This window comes from Oncorhynchus nerka, linkage group LG27 (genome assembly GCF_034236695.1).
Source record: "Oncorhynchus nerka isolate Pitt River linkage group LG27, Oner_Uvic_2.0, whole genome shotgun sequence".
In the NCBI taxonomy this organism is placed as follows: Eukaryota; Metazoa; Chordata; class Actinopteri; order Salmoniformes; family Salmonidae; genus Oncorhynchus; species Oncorhynchus nerka.
Window position 1 is genome coordinate 74,738,766 of NC_088422.1, and position 19,504 is coordinate 74,758,269.

The 19,504-nt window shown below is 40.1% G+C and overlaps 1 protein-coding gene across 1 annotated transcript in view; it reads right to left on the reverse strand.

The window, feature by feature from the left end:
* Positions 1–19,504, reverse strand: part of LOC115112554 (uncharacterized) — a 43,008-nt gene that overhangs the window by 6,619 nt on the left and 16,885 nt on the right. Inside the window, 27 exon segments of the mRNA XM_065011164.1 lie at positions 44–161; positions 377–523; positions 625–838; positions 970–1,076; positions 1,170–1,260; positions 1,768–1,882; positions 2,023–2,284; positions 4,158–4,180; positions 8,182–8,367; positions 8,681–8,804; positions 8,918–8,957; positions 9,247–9,375; positions 9,683–9,716; positions 9,954–10,023; positions 12,642–12,825; positions 13,019–13,266; positions 14,700–14,869; positions 15,149–15,355; positions 15,635–15,841; positions 16,121–16,327; positions 16,607–16,813; positions 17,093–17,299; positions 17,579–17,785; positions 18,065–18,271; positions 18,551–18,757; positions 19,037–19,243; positions 19,374–19,498. Of these exon segments, the coding sequence (XP_064867236.1) occupies positions 44–161; positions 377–523; positions 625–838; positions 970–1,076; positions 1,170–1,260; positions 1,768–1,882; positions 2,023–2,284; positions 4,158–4,180; positions 8,182–8,367; positions 8,681–8,804; positions 8,918–8,957; positions 9,247–9,375; positions 9,683–9,716; positions 9,954–10,023; positions 12,642–12,825; positions 13,019–13,266; positions 14,700–14,869; positions 15,149–15,355; positions 15,635–15,841; positions 16,121–16,327; positions 16,607–16,813; positions 17,093–17,299; positions 17,579–17,785; positions 18,065–18,271; positions 18,551–18,757; positions 19,037–19,243; positions 19,374–19,498 (4,250 nt within the window).

Sequence of the window (19,504 nt, forward strand, 5' to 3'; positions counted from 1 at the left end):
ATGGGATATGTGATGTTTAAATCAGATGATGTACTTGGCCTACCATTCTTTACAGTTGCTGGTGTAAGATTCTCCAGATTTGTATACTTGTCCATTGTGGACACAGAGGCATTCACTCAATGGAATACAGCCGCTGTTGCTGACATCATCAAAAACAGTACCTATTTGGTGAGAGATCAGGCAGAAATCAGTAGATTTAAGTCATTCTAATGTGTTCTTTACACAGAGAACTTCATTGACTCGAGAAAGTAACTGAGAGAAACATTCAATATTTACTTATTTCATTATCAAAGACTTTTGCACACATTGACATAAAAGGCATAATGGGTAAAAGGTGTGGTGTTTTCATGATGTGCTTGAGGTTAACTTGTACAACAGAGTTGAACCTATGTGGTACCTAGAGGACAGAAGCAGCCGTCTGTACAGTGGTCTTCACACAACTGGCTGGCCTCTGGGTTGGAGCAGGTGTCAACACAGGGGCTTCCACACTCCTGGTGCTCCATGTTGAAGGGGCATGTCTTATCTGAGAAAATAAACATTGTGATTAAAGGTTTCCTTAAAATGTATTGTGAACATGATCATTTAGTGTTTGGTGGTCATGTTGGAGAGTATCTGCATACTTACAGCAGAACTGTTCAGTCCTCCATTGCTGGGGCTTCCCCCCTGCATGAACACACTGACGGGAGTACTCTGAGATGGTGTTGCACAGGCAGAAGGAGTTGGTGCTGTTATCACAGTGGCACAGGTCTGCAAGGCAGGTCTTGATGAAGGAGTCCATGTCCAAATAATTAGTGCAGCTACTGAAAGCTGCACTGGAGAACAGCTGCTGACAAAATTCCTACAAATAGAGACAAACCATAAAAGGGTTACTATATAGAAAACATTTGTTGGATCACATGGAATAATTGCTATTTCTAAATTCTATTAACATTGTTTTGTATTCTTCTTCTGTGGTGTGAAATGGAATACCTCATCTCCACAACTCTCCACAGAAGTTAGCGTAGGCTCCTCACAGACTTCCAGAGGGCCATCCAGTTTCCAGAGGTTTCCATAGTCCGAGCTAGAGAGTTCCCCACCTGCAACAACACAGACATTGACAATTAGCTTTTCCACCTACAGTATGTAATGTAGTTACATTTCAGTTTTGGCATTTTCACATATTATTTTACCATTGATGATAAACTCGTTGTATGTTTGGACTTCATTGAAGTCACCACACAGTCCGCAGGTCTGGTTTCTGTACTTCTCGTTCATTTCAATCTGTAGAAACACCAGATACAATGTGTTTTGTCCACAAAATCTCATCCTGTTCAGCACCATTCACATGTTCAGTCTTGGCTATCCTCCATGTTAATACTCTTTCTTTTTATTAAAGTCTTTGTATCAAAGTATTTTTATTAAAGTCTTTGTCTTTATATTAGGAAGTGGCAGAAAATGTCATTCAAATCTACAAATATTTGCAAACACTTCATCAAATAAACATTGGAACATTAGCCTGTATGTGTATAGGGTATACATCTTCACATATCCTGTTAATTCATCCTCGTTCTTCAGGTAATTCTGCCTTTCAATGTTAACATTTTAGGAGGGGAGTAGACAGTGCTTCAACCAACAAGGTGCAGCCAAAAATAGGTGTCTCTCACTCACGATCAACTGCTGATCATTGCCATTGAAGGCAAAGTTGATATGCTTTTCATCTAAAGAAAACTGTAACATTATTAACTAATCAACCATTGAAGAGGAAAATTAGAAATGTAGGTATTTTACCATTAGGGAGTCATCCTTGTTCCAAACAGCAACCAGCCCCAGTTTGGCTACGACCTTCACATTGGATGTAGTCTTCACGATGCTGACTCCAGACAAGCTGAACGGCAGGGTCACCCTTCAGGAGGAAGAAGATACTTAAAGGTCATCCTATGCATTATGATTATAAGTATTATTAATATACAGAATGTAGCACATAAAATCCCCAAGAGAGGTGCTTGCAGAATGGCGAATCAGTCAAATGACAGGGAAACTCACGTCTGCCCATTGACCACAATACCACCCTTGGAAAGCTCCACCACTACACCATCCAGCTTCATGGTGATCTTGCTAATGGTGGGCTGGTTGTCCACCACCTGCCGCCTCATCTGGATGTTGAAAGCCTCATAGCTGCTCTTACACAGTGAGGTCACAACATGGTTGCAGGTGGAGGGGAGCTGGAAAAAGTCCCCGTCGAAGGTCTTGAAATGGTAGTTACCCCATGTGCTGCAGACCTGGTCATTGTGTGAGGAATTCACTCCTGAGGGACAAGGAATACAAATGTCAGTTCCTTCTTAGCATATTGATGGATACCCAGTCTTTTATTCGGTGTGCATTCGGTCAGAGATTTACCTGAAAGTGTGGGTATCGTTGTGATCATTGTCGGGATGATTGTTACACTTGTGGTGGGGCTCACTGAAATAAAAGCAATTCATGAGTATTTTACAATATTATATGAACATTCCGGATGGAATTCAATCATTGCAGATTTAGATTGTTGCACTGCTCTTTTAGAAGTGTATTTGATTTGCACAGCAGTATGTCCAGACGAAGGGACATTTGAAGCATGATGTGACCCATTCAATATTTACGGCAAACATAAGACTCCATTCAATCCGTATCGCCAAAGTTAAGCGCTATCGTGCAATTTGATTTTAATGGGAATGTTCCTGCGTTCGCAGAGTTTCAGATTTTTCAACACATATTTGTAACATTTTCAAATTTAGACAGGAACAATCTCATAAACAAACGTGTATAAGGAACAGAAATAGGATGAACATTTAAATTAATAATGTAATCATATGATCGTAGTAAATGAGAAAAAAGGAAAACCGTTATTATTGAGTAAAAACTGTTACTGTATGCCTACTGTTGAATTCTTTAAAATGCATGTATAATACATGCAATCACTTTTCTGTGTGTTAGTACATTTCTGAATAGCTAATACATTATTTTTGATAATGAGATTTTACATTAAATATATAGTGTATGTTATCAAATCTGAAAGTGACCTAATCATACTAAACTTGTGGTTACAGCTCGACCTGCTGAGTGTCAATCATCATAATCATTTGGTGTTGTCCTGAATATTTACTATTTGTAATTAACATTCAGTCGGATTTATGAAATAATATGTATATTTGACAGATTTGTCAGACTTTTAAAAATGTAGAAAAATATATATTATAGTAATAATCAGAACAGCTTCTGATTTAGGCTAATGAATGAATATTCTACCAACCTGTTTGTGTTGATTTGATCAGTAGTACCAGGCATATCAGCCTCCATATCGGTGCATCCTTGGTTGTCCCCATGGTGATCCTGTGGGTAGTGAACAGGTCCTGCACAGGTGATATGAGAGAGGTGCTTAGGATGGATCTGGTTTTTATAACCACCTGTATTTGAGGAGGGACCTTAAAGGTTAACACAAAGGTGGGGCCAAAGGTTAAACATGGCTCAATGACGACTTTAAGACTTCAATGTTCTGTCTACGAGGTTTTTCAGAACATTAACAGTATATTAAGCATGAACATTTATATATAAATTTAGATATTTTCATTAAGAATTCTATTATTGGGATTAGTTGTGTACCCATATTGTTATTATAAACTCAGGGGGTTCATAATGTCCTTTATTATAGACCTATACACCTATATTGCACAAGAGAAGTTACTTAATAGTCTTATGTGATTCCTTTTTTACAGGGAGAGGTGCCTTCCTTCCTCATTCAGTATCTATTCACCTCAGGCAGCATCTCCTCTCCAGTGGTTTGAGCTATTGGTATTTGGTATTGTATTAGGGTCCCCATTATCCCAAATGCAGCAGATACTACTCCTGGTGTCCACAACACAATACATGTTATTTTCTTTATGTAATGTAAATTTTAATGTATAATTACAGATACATTCATAATAAATAAGTAGTGAGGTTTAATAGAACAAAACGGTTTATCCCCACAGCCATCAAAAAGTCAGCCAATGTATTGAGGATTAAAAATACATTCATCCACTCTATTGGCTCAGTATCTTGAGCACACATTGTCCAAATGCAAACATTTGTCTCGCTGCTGTTGCTCAAAGGAGCGATCGGGCTAATTGTATTCATAGTAGTATTCATGGACTAGTGTGACTCACCACGCTGATCCAGGAACTGCATCCTGATTACAAAAATAGATATATTAAATTGAAAATAATGAAAAAATAATTTGAATACACTAATGTGCATTTTTGCACAACTATTCTAAGTATTATTTCACAACTATTAGAACGTTAATCACTTCAGCTTTCTCATATGGCCACTAAGTCTATCAACAGTATCAACCTATTATTTTTGGGGTGTTTTTAAACTCAACAGGAATAACTAGTTTGTATATAGCACATACAGCCCAGGCTGTTGCAAAATTAACTGAGCTTTAGTAATACATTAGCATTTATTATGTTTCATAGCATATCTATTTTTTCCAAATTCATGTTTGAAAATGTTACTTTTTAAAACTTTTTTGTCAAACGTTCCCTGTTCAATTGATGGTTGTCATTTTAAGGCTTATGGTTATTGTTAAGATTCATTCAACATACCTTCAAACCCTCACTTTAAGCATACATTTTTAAAAAGTCAATATGTTACATTTCTCAACATAAATATGTGCCATTTTCTTAATAACTAAATGACCAGAAAGTACACATTTGACTTAAAACCCATTAAACAAGTTTGCTATACCTGCATGGCTTTCTATATTTCATTTTACATTGATACTAACTTATTTTACCACAGATGTACATGTAACTGCCAAAATAAAGGAATCACTTGAGTAAATGAGGGATACAAATTGAAAAGCAGGTGCTTCCACACAGATGGGGTTCCTGAGTTAATTAAGCAATTAACATGGTCGTGTGTGTGTGTGTGTGTGTGTGTGTGTGTGTGTGTGTGTGTGTGTGTGTGTGTGTGTGTGTGTGTGTGTGTGTGTGTGTGTGTGTGTGTGTGTGTGTGTGTGTGTGTGTGTGTGTGTGTGTTTCAGTCACCAGATCTCAACCCAACTGAACACCTATGGGATATTCTGGAGCGGAGCCTGAGACGGTGTTTTCCACCGCCATCAACAAAACAACAAATTATGGAATTTGTCATGGAAGAATGGTGTTGCGTCCCTCCTATAGAGTTCCAGACACCTGTAGAATTTATGCTGAGGCGCATTGAAGTTTTGATGTTCTAACGCACAATTAAGACACTTTATGTTGGTGTTTCCTTCATTTTGGCAGTTCTGTCAAGCCAAATCCTGATTGGTTTTAGTGGTTTTCCTGCCATGAATGTAACACATGACATTAAATATTGTACCGTCAGTTGATCAACATTTGTGGAATTATTGCCTTTTTCTGTGAGGTCAATCATCTAACTTTTTTTTATCATCCATTGCTGACAGAGCCGACCAGAGCCGACCAGGGCCGACCAGAGCCGACAGAGCCGACCAGAGCCGACCAGAGCCGACCAGGGCCGACCAGAGCCGACCAGAGCCGACAGAGCCGACCTATGTGTGAAATGATCATATCTTTATATGATCATGTCTACATTAATCTGCTAAAGGGAAGAATCTGTTGCAGGTTTGTAGGTTAGTACTTTTTGTATCTGACCCATCTTTACATTGGACAATGGAATATTCATAGTGGTCAATCTGGAATTCATACAGAGCTCAAACCTCACTACCGTACCTAGGGCGCTCTACCAAAATGCTATTGACTGATTATGACTGATAATTGGCCCAGCCTTTAAATGTCTTTCACACTGCCTAGGCTATATCATATGCCCCAGGTTGTTTCTTTCCTAACAAAGCCTTCACTGAATAGCCCATCCATCCTTCCCCACCCATCCCCACCTAGGTCTTGCCAGAGGCTGTGTGCGGCTCCACCTTACCCAAAGACTTCAACAATGTTTGATGATTTTAGCAGCTCTGGGTTGCGTATTTGACTGCTCTATCGTCACAGCTATACTTGGTTTATGTATAGAACCATTATTACACAAGCTCTGGGTAAATAGATTGAGGTTGAGTGTAAACTCAATTCAGCGTACAGAAGTAATATTAAACAGCGCAAGTTGATGAGCACTTTGAATAACTCAAACAAACTGTGATGATTTATGGGTGACAGCTTAATGTTAAGTGTAACTAAAGGTTAGATTGAGGTAGGTTGATACAGGAACCTTTATGTAAAAGTAAGTGTATGTAATGAATTTCCTCCTCCTCCTCCGAAGAGGAGAGGCGAAACGGATCTGAGGACCAATATGCGTCGTGGTAAGTGTTCATGGTTCTTTTTAATGCGTTAAGGTACACATGAACAACTGACTACAAAAAACAAGAAATGTGAAAACTCAAAACAGTCCTATCTGGTGCAAACACAGAGACAGGAACAATCACCCACAAACACACAGTGAAACCCAGGCTACCTAAGTATGATTCTCAGTCAGAGACAACTAATGACACCTGCCTCTGATTGAGAACCATACTAGGCCGAAACATAGAAATACTCAAATCATAGAAAAACAAACATAGACTGCCCACCCAACTCACGCCCTGACCATACTAACTAATTACAAAACACAGGAAATAAAGGTCAGAACGTGACAGTGTAATATTAAAACATGTTGAATAAAGTGGGAGAAATGACTCAGGATTAACTATCCAGGGTGGAGCACACAGTTAAGCAACATATGTTTACTGTTTATTGGCTATATAGGCTAGTAAAGAGAGGTTCCCTAACAACACTATGTTTGAGAAATGTTTACATAAAAAAAAAATACATTTGCTTAATTATTTGACAAATTTATTTATTATATTAATAGGTATTTTACTGTCCCTGGTCTAATTATGTCAAACATATGATCCACTTTCTGTGAGCTCAGAGTTCCTTTTTGATGACTTGGCAGCAAGTCTACAGTGCCTGGAGCTGGGTAAAACTAATAAACAGTCCTAGTATTACGGCCTTTGGGCAATGGGGTCCCTACTAAGTTGACCCTACCTGTTCTACTGCTTACTTTTAATCTCACAGGAATGTTGTTTACCTTCTTAGGTGGGACTTTCAATGTTGATTCAGCGTCAATACAATTAGCATTGAAATGTGTATCTAATCCACTCCACCTCAAGGCATAATCTTCTAAAAATCTGTCTACCCTGCCCATAGCACCACACAGACTTTTATTTAAATAAATTGTATGTTTTTGAAAATCATTCTCTTTCATGTTAGGGGCTTCAAAAAAACTGTAGAAAGTATTTTTCCTTTTAAACAGCCTCAACTAACTAAAAGATGTCAGCAAAATGTCCTTTTGCACACCAACACTTGTTGTGCTAGTTGTAGACAAGTCAGTACAACATGAACATGTTATAAAGCAGGCAGAGTGCTCTTTTCTGCAATATTAATTTTGATTTGAATCAAATCTATTTCACATTTTGTCTGATTGTTGTGAGGTTATATCATTGGTCAGGTAAGTCATCTGTAACAGAGGACTGGTTATAATAGCAAAATAGTTATTTAATTCCCTCCAACTAAGGTGGGAACCTTCTCATTTCTGTTCACGCAGTTTGACAAACACTATCAAAAACATTTGAAATAAATTGTTTAAGTGCATAATACTTTATTACTTTATTAATCCATCAAAGATGAAAATGTGTCTTTAGTACTGTATAGAGAGGAGCACAGGGTCAGCCACAGTGCTGTCCCTGGATATATCTAGAGGTTAGCTAAGTGCGTTGCTCAAGGACAACAGTAGGAAGTGGCGCCAGGGATCTGAAACCAGCAACCTTTAGATTACTGATCCGTTTTTCTGAACTAACACCATCTCAAATTGAAATAAGTGTTTAACACTTTGAATTGTGGTTGTTTGTCTGGAAAAGGATAAGCCATTGTTGAACTGGGTGTCTGCAATCAAATATTTCCCAACTTAATTTCAAAAGGAATGAAAACAAGAACGTGGTATATATGCATAGCCTATTGCCAACTTTATTTATGTGTTTTGAATGGCTAAAACAAAACTAAATTTGACAAAAAAGCTGAAACTTTTTCGCCTTCTAGGAGATTACTTTGCAGGAAAGTGAACAACTTGAGCATAAATAGAGAACTAATCTAAGCAGTAAAGGGATGGTAGTGGAGAGTCATTCATCTTCTCCTGCGTCGTGACCTTGCGACCTGGGTCTCCTCCGGGGTCACGCACTCTGTCCTCTGGCAGCCACATTTATTGATGTGAATGTAGGAGTGGTTGAACTTTGACCCGTCTGGGCAGATCATCTCCACTTCCTTCTTGGTGGTGGATACTTCCCGACAACAGGTACAAGAGCGCTCCATCATGTTGGCCTCAAGAGAATACCTGAAAACATAAAGGAGAGGCGATGTTATTATGTGGATGTAGTGATGGTAGCAGTTGTAATTATATAACATTGGCTGTGTTTAAACAGGCAGCCGAATTCTGATGTTATGACCAATCAGACGAGCTCTTTTGACAATAATTGGGCAGAATATCAGCATAGGGCTGCCTTTGTAAACACAGCCATTGTAACATAACATATTAGGGAAAATATAATTTGTAGTTTGCATTTAGACAGGCAGCCCAATTCTATTTAATTGGGAGGATTAATATGTTAGTGTTCCTGAAATATTTCAGGAATGATTAAAATACTCACATGGCGTAGGTGCCACAGGATCCTCCGCATGTTGTCACTTCCACCTCGTTTGCAGACTTGCACCCATTGCTGTCCAGGTACACTTTTCCCTTTGTCATGTTGCATGGCTTATATTTTGGAACACCTGCACACAGAAGTGACATTTTCAAAGCTAAAATACTTTTTTCAATGCCTGATAAAGGGCCGGAATGATTTACAAATGTCTATCAAAAAGGATGGTGTTAAAAAGACACTCACAGACATGGCAGCAACCATCTGGAGCAATGACTTCAGTTCCCTTAAAAACAAGAAAATGGAAGAAAAAACAAGAACATTTTTAGGTCACTGACGTAGCGTTTACCAAACTCACTCCACATGTTTTTCAGTGCAGTGTTCTTGCATTGTTCACTTTAAGCAACAGGTGTCAATAAACTCACATAAATACACAGTAGGTACGCAACAGGCCCTGGTCTGAGCGACTGGGCATATTTAAACTGTATTTCACAAGTATGAATTTGCACATTGTCCAGTTTTTAAATGGGCCAATTTCCCAGACCCAGATCATTTGCCAGATTGTTGTAACTCACGGGTATGCAATCTTCTGGATGGAAGTCAGGGCACACAGTCTTAGCCTCAATTGGGATGAATTGGTCCATAATCTTTACGCACTCAAACTTGAGACACTTGTCTCCAGATGGTATCCAGATGGAACCAGGCTGTAGAGGTGAGAATGTGAAATATATTAACAGGAGATTCTTCAAATGATAAAAGATAAGATATACTATATCATCGCTAAAATAGTTATTTTGTGTAACACTTGAGTGCTAGATTAAAATGACATGTTGCTCTTTTTAAATAATCAAGGGAAATAGGACTGTATGTTTTATGAATTGTAAAAAGTAACAAAAAATTGTGAATCTGTGTGAGAGATAAATAATGCTGCCTGATGCTATTTTACCTGAATAGTGTGTGTGGTATTATCTGGCAGCATAACCACACAGCTTGTCTGTAAACACTTCCCACAACACTGCCCAGGAACGGCTTGATGATCAAAGCCCTGAAAGAAAGAAGACAGACCAGAGAGGAGAAAACCTTTATGATCTCTGTTATACCAATTTGTGATCCTGGTAACTCACTAGTAAATTACACTTATCCAGTAGTAGTCCAATAGTGGACGCAGAGGAATCAGTGTTATTATACTATTTTTACATGGATAAGGACTCACATTACACTAAGTATGTTGAATTACATAATGAGGCTAAAGTGTGTAGATGTGTCAATGGAGATCACTTACCTGCTGGCAGTGAGTGTCACATTCAGTAGGTTGACACTCAATGATATGTAGATGGGATTGGGCATCCACCCTGTCACCACACACACAATTCTTACACTTGTCCCCAGGAACATTGGCACCTGGCTGGAATGAGAAAATAGAATATTTCAATGGAAAATCTATGAATTGAGATGTTTTTTTTGTCCTATCTAATCTCATACATGGATTGACCATAACATTTTGATGGCACCCTGATAGCTTAATGAAGGTATTTGTTTAGTTTAACTTATTATTTTTTTTTACGTATGCAAGTAAAATAACATTGTCCTCTTTTAATAAGTTACATTCAAAAGTGTTGATCATTTATAAGTGGTGGGACTGGCCAAATAACATCGCATAGAACGCATCCGCACCTGATATTCAGTGTTGTTAAACACACAGACATCCTTTGGCACTGTGGGGCAAAGAACATGGATAATCACTCAATACTGCAACTAACATGTTGGGATTTCTAGGATATGCACACACACATTACACATACATGCACACACACACATTACACATACATGCACACTCAAGCACATGCAAACTCATACTCACTGCATTGATAAGTTGGGCAGCAGACTCCCATAGTTGCCTCTATCTCAAATCCGACTGGACAATTTATCTTGGAAGTAGAGCATCGTGTGACATCACACTCTGTTTGGAAAGAAACAACTATTGTTTAAAAAAATATGCAAGTGGCCACATTGGTTGGATATGTTAGGTAGTCACCAAAAATAGTTGTTCCAAAGCCCCCATAAAGAGCATCTTATCCAAAGAAGTCACTCACCGCATTTGTCCTTTTGACAACAGTCAACGGTTTCTAGGACCTTAACTTGGCCCTCCTGATCACAGGTGAGAGGAGGCTGATGTTGGCATGCCACCGGCTGGCACTGGATTTCCAGACTGTATGGGTCACATACACAATCCTGGCAGTTGCTCACCCAGGTCTCATTAGCCTGCAATGAGGAATATTTTAAGCACATCAAGGTTTGTATGGACACTACCAGTACAAAGTTCAATCATTTAGTGTGTGGAATTATAAATTACTGAAGCGCTTTGTTCTATGAAAAGCACTATAGAAATGTAATACATTATTGTAATTATTATAGTTATTATTATTGCATACATTATTATACATGATTGTCAAAAGTGAACTACCCACATGATGTTAATGTGTATATCAGAAATTAATAGTTGTTCTTCCCTACTAAAACCTGTGAGTGAAATTCAAACACAATTTTACCTCTTTCCATTCTCCATTTGGCAAAGGACAAATATCTGATGAACCAAAGAGAAAAAAATACATTAAAAAACGAAGTCATTGAAGTCCATTCCACTACTTAGTTTTGATAATGTACTGTATGTACCGGAATCACTTGATAAAATCAATATCAATCAAAATAAACCAAAACCCACACCATTGAAGTATCTGAAAAATGCTGTGGACATTTTTTTATATATATTTTTTTTTACAAAAAGCTAAACCAGCTTTCAAAAGACAACTACAGTAGCAACTAACAATTAACACTTTGTGCTTCCCAAAGTGAAGGCCAGCAGGATGTAGCTACTATCACAGCACAATACTGTAAGTCCCCACACCCTCAATATACAATGCTGTTATTTGACCATTCTTACCACAGCTGGGGATACAGTAGTTTGAGCTGGAACTCATCAAAGTGGTACCAGGAGGGCAATAGCATCCCTCCAATTGTATATCTCCCATGACGCTGAACTCATTTTGAGTCTGGATGAATTTAAAATTGTACCTGCAGAGATATTCAAAAAAAGTTTCAATAGCTGAGAGACTTTTCCTAGTCGTTATACCCATCCACTAAACAACAACAGCATTATACATACCAGGCATTACAGGTTGGTTCAACTTGTGGACCGCAGGCATTATAAACCTTGGGTTTCTCACATGTGAAGTCTGTAGCAGGTGAGATAAAAAGGTTAATTACCAATAAGCTACATCATGGAGAGGCTATCTGAGCTTTATGGTCTTGAGGAGTGACCTACTTACCACATTGTCCATTTGTATAATTTCTCCACTCAATACAGACTCCTGCTTGTGCACATGCATCAGCATAGGTCTGCAAGCTGGTGCAGCCAATAGTAACATCATCCATATGGCACACATCAAAGATACATGCCACAAGGAATGGCTCGTAGGGGATTATCTTATGGCAACTCTCAAAGACCCTTGAAAAGATGTCATGCTTCAGTTAGAGTAGATATTTAAATATGTTAATTCACTTTGTTTTGTCATCAGGCTTTGTCAAATGATTGCCGTGTTTTAGTATGTCAAGTTATTGTTCGCACTGAGATTATTCTGATTGAGAGGTTATCGATACTACAGAGGAGATGTATTGTGAATACTAATTGCTACTTACTTGCTTTGAATGAGATGACAAATGGGTGGATTGCAGCCTGGTGTTGGTGTCGGTTCTGGTGGTGGTGGTGTGCACTGACTGTTATTGTGGTCAGCAACATGCCATTGGTGTGCCATGTCTGGACAAGATGAATCGATAGTTCCATTTGGCAAGCGGCAGTCATCTGTCCGGTTGTTGTCACATGTACCTGAATAAGATTGAAAACCATCGTTAGACAATGAGACATCATGGGGTAATCATGGCAACAGAGTGACCATAAAACACCTGCACTCACCACACTGTCCCTCAGTGTTGCCACTGAACTTGTCCCAGGGCAGGTATATGCTAAACATAAGACCAGTGAAAGACACCTTGGCATTAATTGCTGGTATGACTAAAAGGGTCTCAATTCCGTTGTCTGTGATGCGGAAGTCCTTGGTCTCATATGCCGGGATGATGCGTTGCTGGTTTACATAAATCTAATACAAAAATATTAAGAGATGGACAAAATGGTTACAATAATTTCTATACCCAATGTCTCCTATATCTAATACATAGAGGAAGTATATCCATCTTAAATGAAAGCTAATCAATATTTAAACTAATCGAAAATCTAATCTCTATTCTAGGAAAAATGTCTTGAACATACAGTATTTGAGATATGTTAATTACCAGACTTGTGAAAACTCCATCAACGTCCTTCTTGGTCATGAATATCTTGTAAGATTGGTAATAAATGGTCAGAGACTGAGGGCAGGAAAGTCCATCTGGAGCATCACAATAGTAATTGTCGATTACAACACTGAAGTTGTACTTTGGCAGGATTTCTTTGACCAAGACGTAAGAACAATTTCCTTGGAAGCCATAGTATGTTCCATCAAAGGTGACATAGTGAGGGTCTCCCCAACCATAGCAGATACCTTTGTAAGAAGAGAACAATTAGCATTTAGATGGACACAGATATGGAATGTTTTATGCGAAATGAATGGTGTGGTGCTGAAATGTTTCCAATGTGAGACATACATGTGCATGTACTGCTATTAACCATAAGATAACTCTAAACCAGTCAAGAGTAAGGATTATTTTTCAGATTTTGAACTAAAATCAATCGCTAAAGTACAATTTGGAAAACAAAGATTAAACTTTTTATTTTTATTTGTTGTGGACTTACATTGACACTCATAGTGGAAACAGCATCCAGATTCGTCATACACTTGGATCGGAGGATAGTTATTTTCACATGCTATTGGCTTCGGAGTCTCACAATGTACATACTCAGAAATAACTTTCCCGTTGGCGCATGTTACGTTGGTGCACTGGTTAAGTTTCCAGCTTTCACCGTTCTACAAACACAGACAAATATTAGGCTTGCAGGAAATGTCTACAAAATCATACCATTCATTATGTTTTTTATTAATCAGTCTTTTGTAAATAATAATTCCTATGGAATGTTTCCACAAAAGTTATTATCTATAGAAGAGCAAATACCTGTCTTGGAGGATGTTCATGGTCACAGTGTATCTGAATTGGATCTTTTGGGGTGGTGATTGGTCTTTCTGTTGTATGTGGTATTGTTGTTGTTGTTGGGAGCAGTGTAGTGGTGGGTGAAGTAGTGGTAACTGGGGTAGTTGTTACATCACATCTGAAAGAACGGATTTCTACTTTGCAAGTCTTGTTGCAGAGACCAATGTAGCACCATCCATCATGGTCAGAGACATTGTAAACAATTGAGCCTGAAAGTATTTTGAAGAGTATTACATTTTGTACAATTGAACATGTATAATTCAATATAAACTGAATATTATGAATGACTGAACTAATGGTAAAATACAAAAGGTTTCAAATGTGAAAAGGTGGAAAATAAAAACTTACCAACGGAGAAATCACGATGATTGAAATGGCAAAAACAAACGGGTTCAGTGGATGTAATTGTTGGTGATGTTGTTCCACCAGATGTTACAGGATATGAGGTTGTAGGGAAAGTACTAGTTATGGGTGGCTGAGTTGTTGTTGTTGTTGTCGTGGGAACAAATACTGTGGTGATCGGGATGTGTGTTGTGGGTGGACATTGACAACATTTCACTCGTATCTCGTAATCGAAGCACTTTTGCTGAAGACCTTGCTCATTGTTTTTACAAATCAGTCCAACGGATGGATTGCAAGTCACGTCTTGGCCAAGCTGAGAGATCTGAAGTCCAGGGTATTGTTTTGCTCTACATTCAACTGCCTCTGGAGCTGAGCAAATGTGATAACCACTAGCAATGATGTTCTTAATGGATTCATTATCTCCACCTTCAGAGCCAGAGGTTGGCTGACCAAGGTTGATCCAGTCTGACCACACACAACTTTCTACACCACTGCACTGGGTAGTTGATGCTCCTGTTGAGGTTGATGTAGGAGTAGAGGTTGGAGTTGTAGTAGAAGGCAGAGTTGTTGTTTTTGTGGTAGATGGAGCTGTCGAAGTTAAGATTGTAGTAGTGGGTGTAGGAGTCGTGGTCGACAGAACTGTTGTTGTTGTTGTTGCTGTTGTCGGGATGTGTGTTGTGGGAGGACATTGACAACATTTCACTCGTATCTCGTAATCGAAGCACTTTTGCTGAAGACCTTGCTTGTTGTTTTTACAAATCAGTCCAACGGATGGATTGCAAGTCACGTCTTGGCCAAGCTGAGAGATCTGAAGTCCAGGGTATTGTTTTGCTCTACATTCAACTGCCTCTGGAGCTGAGCAAATGTGATAACCACTAGCAATGATGTTCTTAATGGATTCATTATCTCCACCTTCAGAGCCAGAGGTTGGCTGACCAAGGTTGATCCAGTCTGACCACACACAACTTTCTACACCACTGCACTGGGTAGTTGATGCTCCTGTTGAGGTTGATGTAGGAGTAGAGGTTGGAGTTGTAGTAGAAGGCAGAGTTGTTGTTTTTGTGGTAGATGGAGCTGTCGAAGTTAAGATTGTAGTAGTGGGTGTAGGAGTCGTGGTCGACAGAACTGTTGTTGTTGTTGTTGCTGTTGTCGGGATGTGTGTTGTGGGAGGACATTGACAACATTTCACTCGTATCTCGTAATCGAAGCACTTTTGCTGAAGACCTTGCTTGTTGTTTTTACAAATCAGTCCAACGGATGGATTGCAAGTCACGTCTTGGCCAAGCTGAGAGATCTGAAGTCCAGGGTATTGTTTTGCTCTACATTCAACTGCCTCTGGAGCTGAGCAAATGTGATAACCACTAGCAATGATGTTCTTAATGGATTCATTATCTCCACCTTCAGAGCCAGAGGTTGGCTGACCAAGGTTGATCCAGTCTGACCACACACAACTTTCTACACCACTGCACTGGGTAGTTGATGCTCCTGTTGAGGTTGATGTAGGAGTAGAGGTTGGAGTTGTAGTAGAAGGCAGAGTTGTTGTTTTTGTGGTAGATGGAGCTGTCGAAGTTAAGATTGTAGTAGTGGGTGTAGGAGTCGTGGTCGACAGAACTGTTGTTGTTGTTGTTGCTGTTGTCGGGATGTGTGTTGTGGGAGGACATTGACAACATTTCACTCGTATCTCGTAATCGAAGCACTTTTGCTGAAGACCTTGCTTGTTGTTTTTACAAATCAGTCCAACGGATGGATTGCAAGTCACGTCTTGGCCAAGCTGAGAGATCTGAAGTCCAGGGTATTGTTTTGCTCTACATTCAACTGCCTCTGGAGCTGAGCAAATGTGATAACCACTAGCAATGATGTTCTTAATGGATTCATTATCTCCACCTTCAGAGCCAGAGGTTGGCTGACCAAGGTTGATCCAGTCTGACCACACACAACTTTCTACACCACTGCACTGGGTAGTTGATGCTCCTGTTGAGGTTGATGTAGGAGTAGAGGTTGGAGTTGTAGTAGAAGGCAGAGTTGTTGTTTTTGTGGTAGATGGAGCTGTCGAAGTTAAGATTGTAGTAGTGGGTGTAGGAGTCGTGGTCGACAGAACTGTTGTTGTTGTTGTTGCTGTTGTCGGGATGTGTGTTGTGGGAGGACATTGACAACATTTCACTCGTATCTCGTAATCGAAGCACTTTTGCTGAAGACCTTGCTTGTTGTTTTTACAAATCAGTCCAACGGATGGATTGCAAGTCACGTCTTGGCCAAGCTGAGAGATCTGAAGTCCAGGGTATTGTTTTGCTCTACATTCAACTGCCTCTGGAGCTGAGCAAATGTGATAACCACTAGCAATGATGTTCTTAATGGATTCATTATCTCCACCTTCAGAGCCAGAGGTTGGCTGACCAAGGTTGATCCAGTCTGACCACACACAACTTTCTACACCACTGCACTGGGTAGTTGATGCTCCTGTTGAGGTTGATGTAGGAGTAGAGGTTGGAGTTGTAGTAGAAGGCAGAGTTGTTGTTTTTGTGGTAGATGGAGCTGTCGAAGTTAAGATTGTAGTAGTGGGTGTAGGAGTCGTGGTCGACAGAACTGTTGTTGTTGTTGTTGCTGTTGTCGGGATGTGTGTTGTGGGAGGACATTGACAACATTTCACTCGTATCTCGTAATCGAAGCACTTTTGCTGAAGACCTTGCTTGTTGTTTTTACAAATCAGTCCAACGGATGGATTGCAAGTCACGTCTTGGCCAAGCTGAGAGATCTGAAGTCCAGGGTATTGTTTTGCTCTACATTCAACTGCCTCTGGAGCTGAGCAAATGTGATAACCACTAGCAATGATGTTCTTAATGGATTCATTATCTCCACCTTCAGAGCCAGAGGTTGGCTGACCAAGGTTGATCCAGTCTGACCACACACAACTTTCTACACCACTGCACTGGGTAGTTGATGCTCCTGTTGAGGTTGATGTAGGAGTAGAGGTTGGAGTTGTAGTAGAAGGCAGAGTTGTTGTTTTTGTGGTAGATGGAGCTGTCGAAGTTAAGATTGTAGTAGTGGGTGTAGGAGTCGTGGTCGACAGAACTGTTGTTGTTGTTGTTGCTGTTGTCGGGATGTGTGTTGTGGGAGGACATTGACAACATTTCACTCGTATCTCGTAATCGAAGCACTTTTGCTGAAGACCTTGCTTGTTGTTTTTACAAATCAGTCCAACGGATGGATTGCAAGTCACGTCTTGGCCAAGCTGAGAGATCTGAAGTCCAGGGTATTGTTTTGCTCTACATTCAACTGCCTCTGGAGCTGAGCAAATGTGATAACCACTAGCAATGATGTTCTTAATGGATTCATTATCTCCACCTTCAGAGCCAGAGGTTGGCTGACCAAGGTTGATCCAGTCTGACCACACACAACTTTCTACACCACTGCACTGGGTAGTTGATGCTCCTGTTGAGGTTGATGTAGGAGTAGAGGTTGGAGTTGTAGTAGAAGGCAGAGTTGTTGTTTTTGTGGTAGATGGAGCTGTCGAAGTTAAGATTGTAGTAGTGGGTGTAGGAGTCGTGGTCGACAGAACTGTTGTTGTTGTTGTTGCTGTTGTCGGGATGTGTGTTGTGGGAGGACATTGACAACATTTCACTCGTATCTCGTAATCGAAGCACTTTTGCTGAAGACCTTGCTTGTTGTTTTTACAAATCAGTCCAACGGATGGATTGCAAGTCACGTCTTGGCCAAGCTGAGAGATCTGAAGTCCAGGGTATTGTTTTGCTCTACATTCAACTGCCTCTGGAGCTGAGCAAATGTGATAACCACTAGCAATGATGTTCTTAATGGATTCATTATCTCCACCTTCAGAGCCAGAGGTTGGCTGACCAAGGTTGATCCAGTCTGACCACACACAACTTTCTACACCACTGCACTGGGTAGTTGATGCTCCTGTTGAGGTTGATGTAGGAGTAGAGGTTGGAGTTGTAGTAGAAGGCAGAGTTGTTGTTTTTGTGGTAGATGGAGCTGTCGAAGTTAAGATTGTAGTAGTGGGTGTAGGAGTCGTGGTCGACAGAACTGTTGTTGTTGTTGTTGCTGTTGTCGGGATGTGTGTTGTGGGAGGACATTGACAACATTTCACTCGTATCTCGTAATCGAAGCACTTTTGCTGAAGACCTTGCTTGTTGTTTTTACAAATCAGTCCAACGGATGGATTGCAAGTCACGTCTTGGCCAAGCTGAGAGATCTGAAGTCCAGGGTATTGTTTTGCTCTACATTCAACTGCCTCTGGAGCTGAGCAAATGTGATAACCACTAGCAATGATGTTCTTAATGGATTCATTATCTCCACCTTCAGAGCCAGAGGTTGGCTGACCAAGGTTGATCCAGTCTGACCACACACAACTTTCTACACCACTGCACTGGGTAGTTGATGCTCCTGTTGAGGTTGATGTAGGAGTAGAGGTTGGAGTTGTAGTAGAAGGCAGAGTTGTTGTTTTTGTGGTAGATGGAGCTGTCGAAGTTAAGATTGTAGTAGTGGGTGTAGGAGTCGTGGTCGACAGAACTGTTGTTGTTGTTGTTGCTGTTGTCGGGATGTGTGTTGTGGGAGGACATTGACAACATTTCACTCGTATCTCGTAATCGAAGCACTTTTGCTGAAGACCTTGCTTGTTGTTTTTACAAATCAGTCCAACGGATGGATTGCAAGTCACGTCTTGGCCAAGCTGAGAGATCTGAAGTCCAGGGTATTGTTTTGCTCTACATTCAACTGCCTCTGGAGCTGAGCAAATGTGATAACCACTAGCAATGATGTTCTTAATGGATTCATTATCTCCACCTTCAGAGCCAGAGGTTGGCTGACCAAGGTTGATCCAGTCTGACCACACACAACTTTCTACACCACTGCACTGGGTAGTTGATGCTCCTGTTGAGGTTGATGTAGGAGTAGAGGTTGGAGTTGTAGTAGAAGGCAGAGTTGTTGTTTTTGTGGTAGATGGAGCTGTCGAAGTTAAGATTGTAGTAGTGGGTGTAGGAGTCGTGGTCGACAGAACTGTTGTTGTTGTTGTTGCTGTTGTCGGGATGTGTGTTGTGGGAGGACATTGACAACATTTCACTCGTATCTCGTAATCGAAGCACTTTTGCTGAAGACCTTGCTTGTTGTTTTTACAAATCAGTCCAACGGATGGATTGCAAGTCACGTCTTGGCCAAGCTGAGAGATCTGAAGTCCAGGGTATTGTTTTGCTCTACATTCAACTGCCTCTGGAGCTGAGCAAATGTGATAACCACTAGCAATGATGTTCTTAATGGATTCATTATCTCCACCTTCAG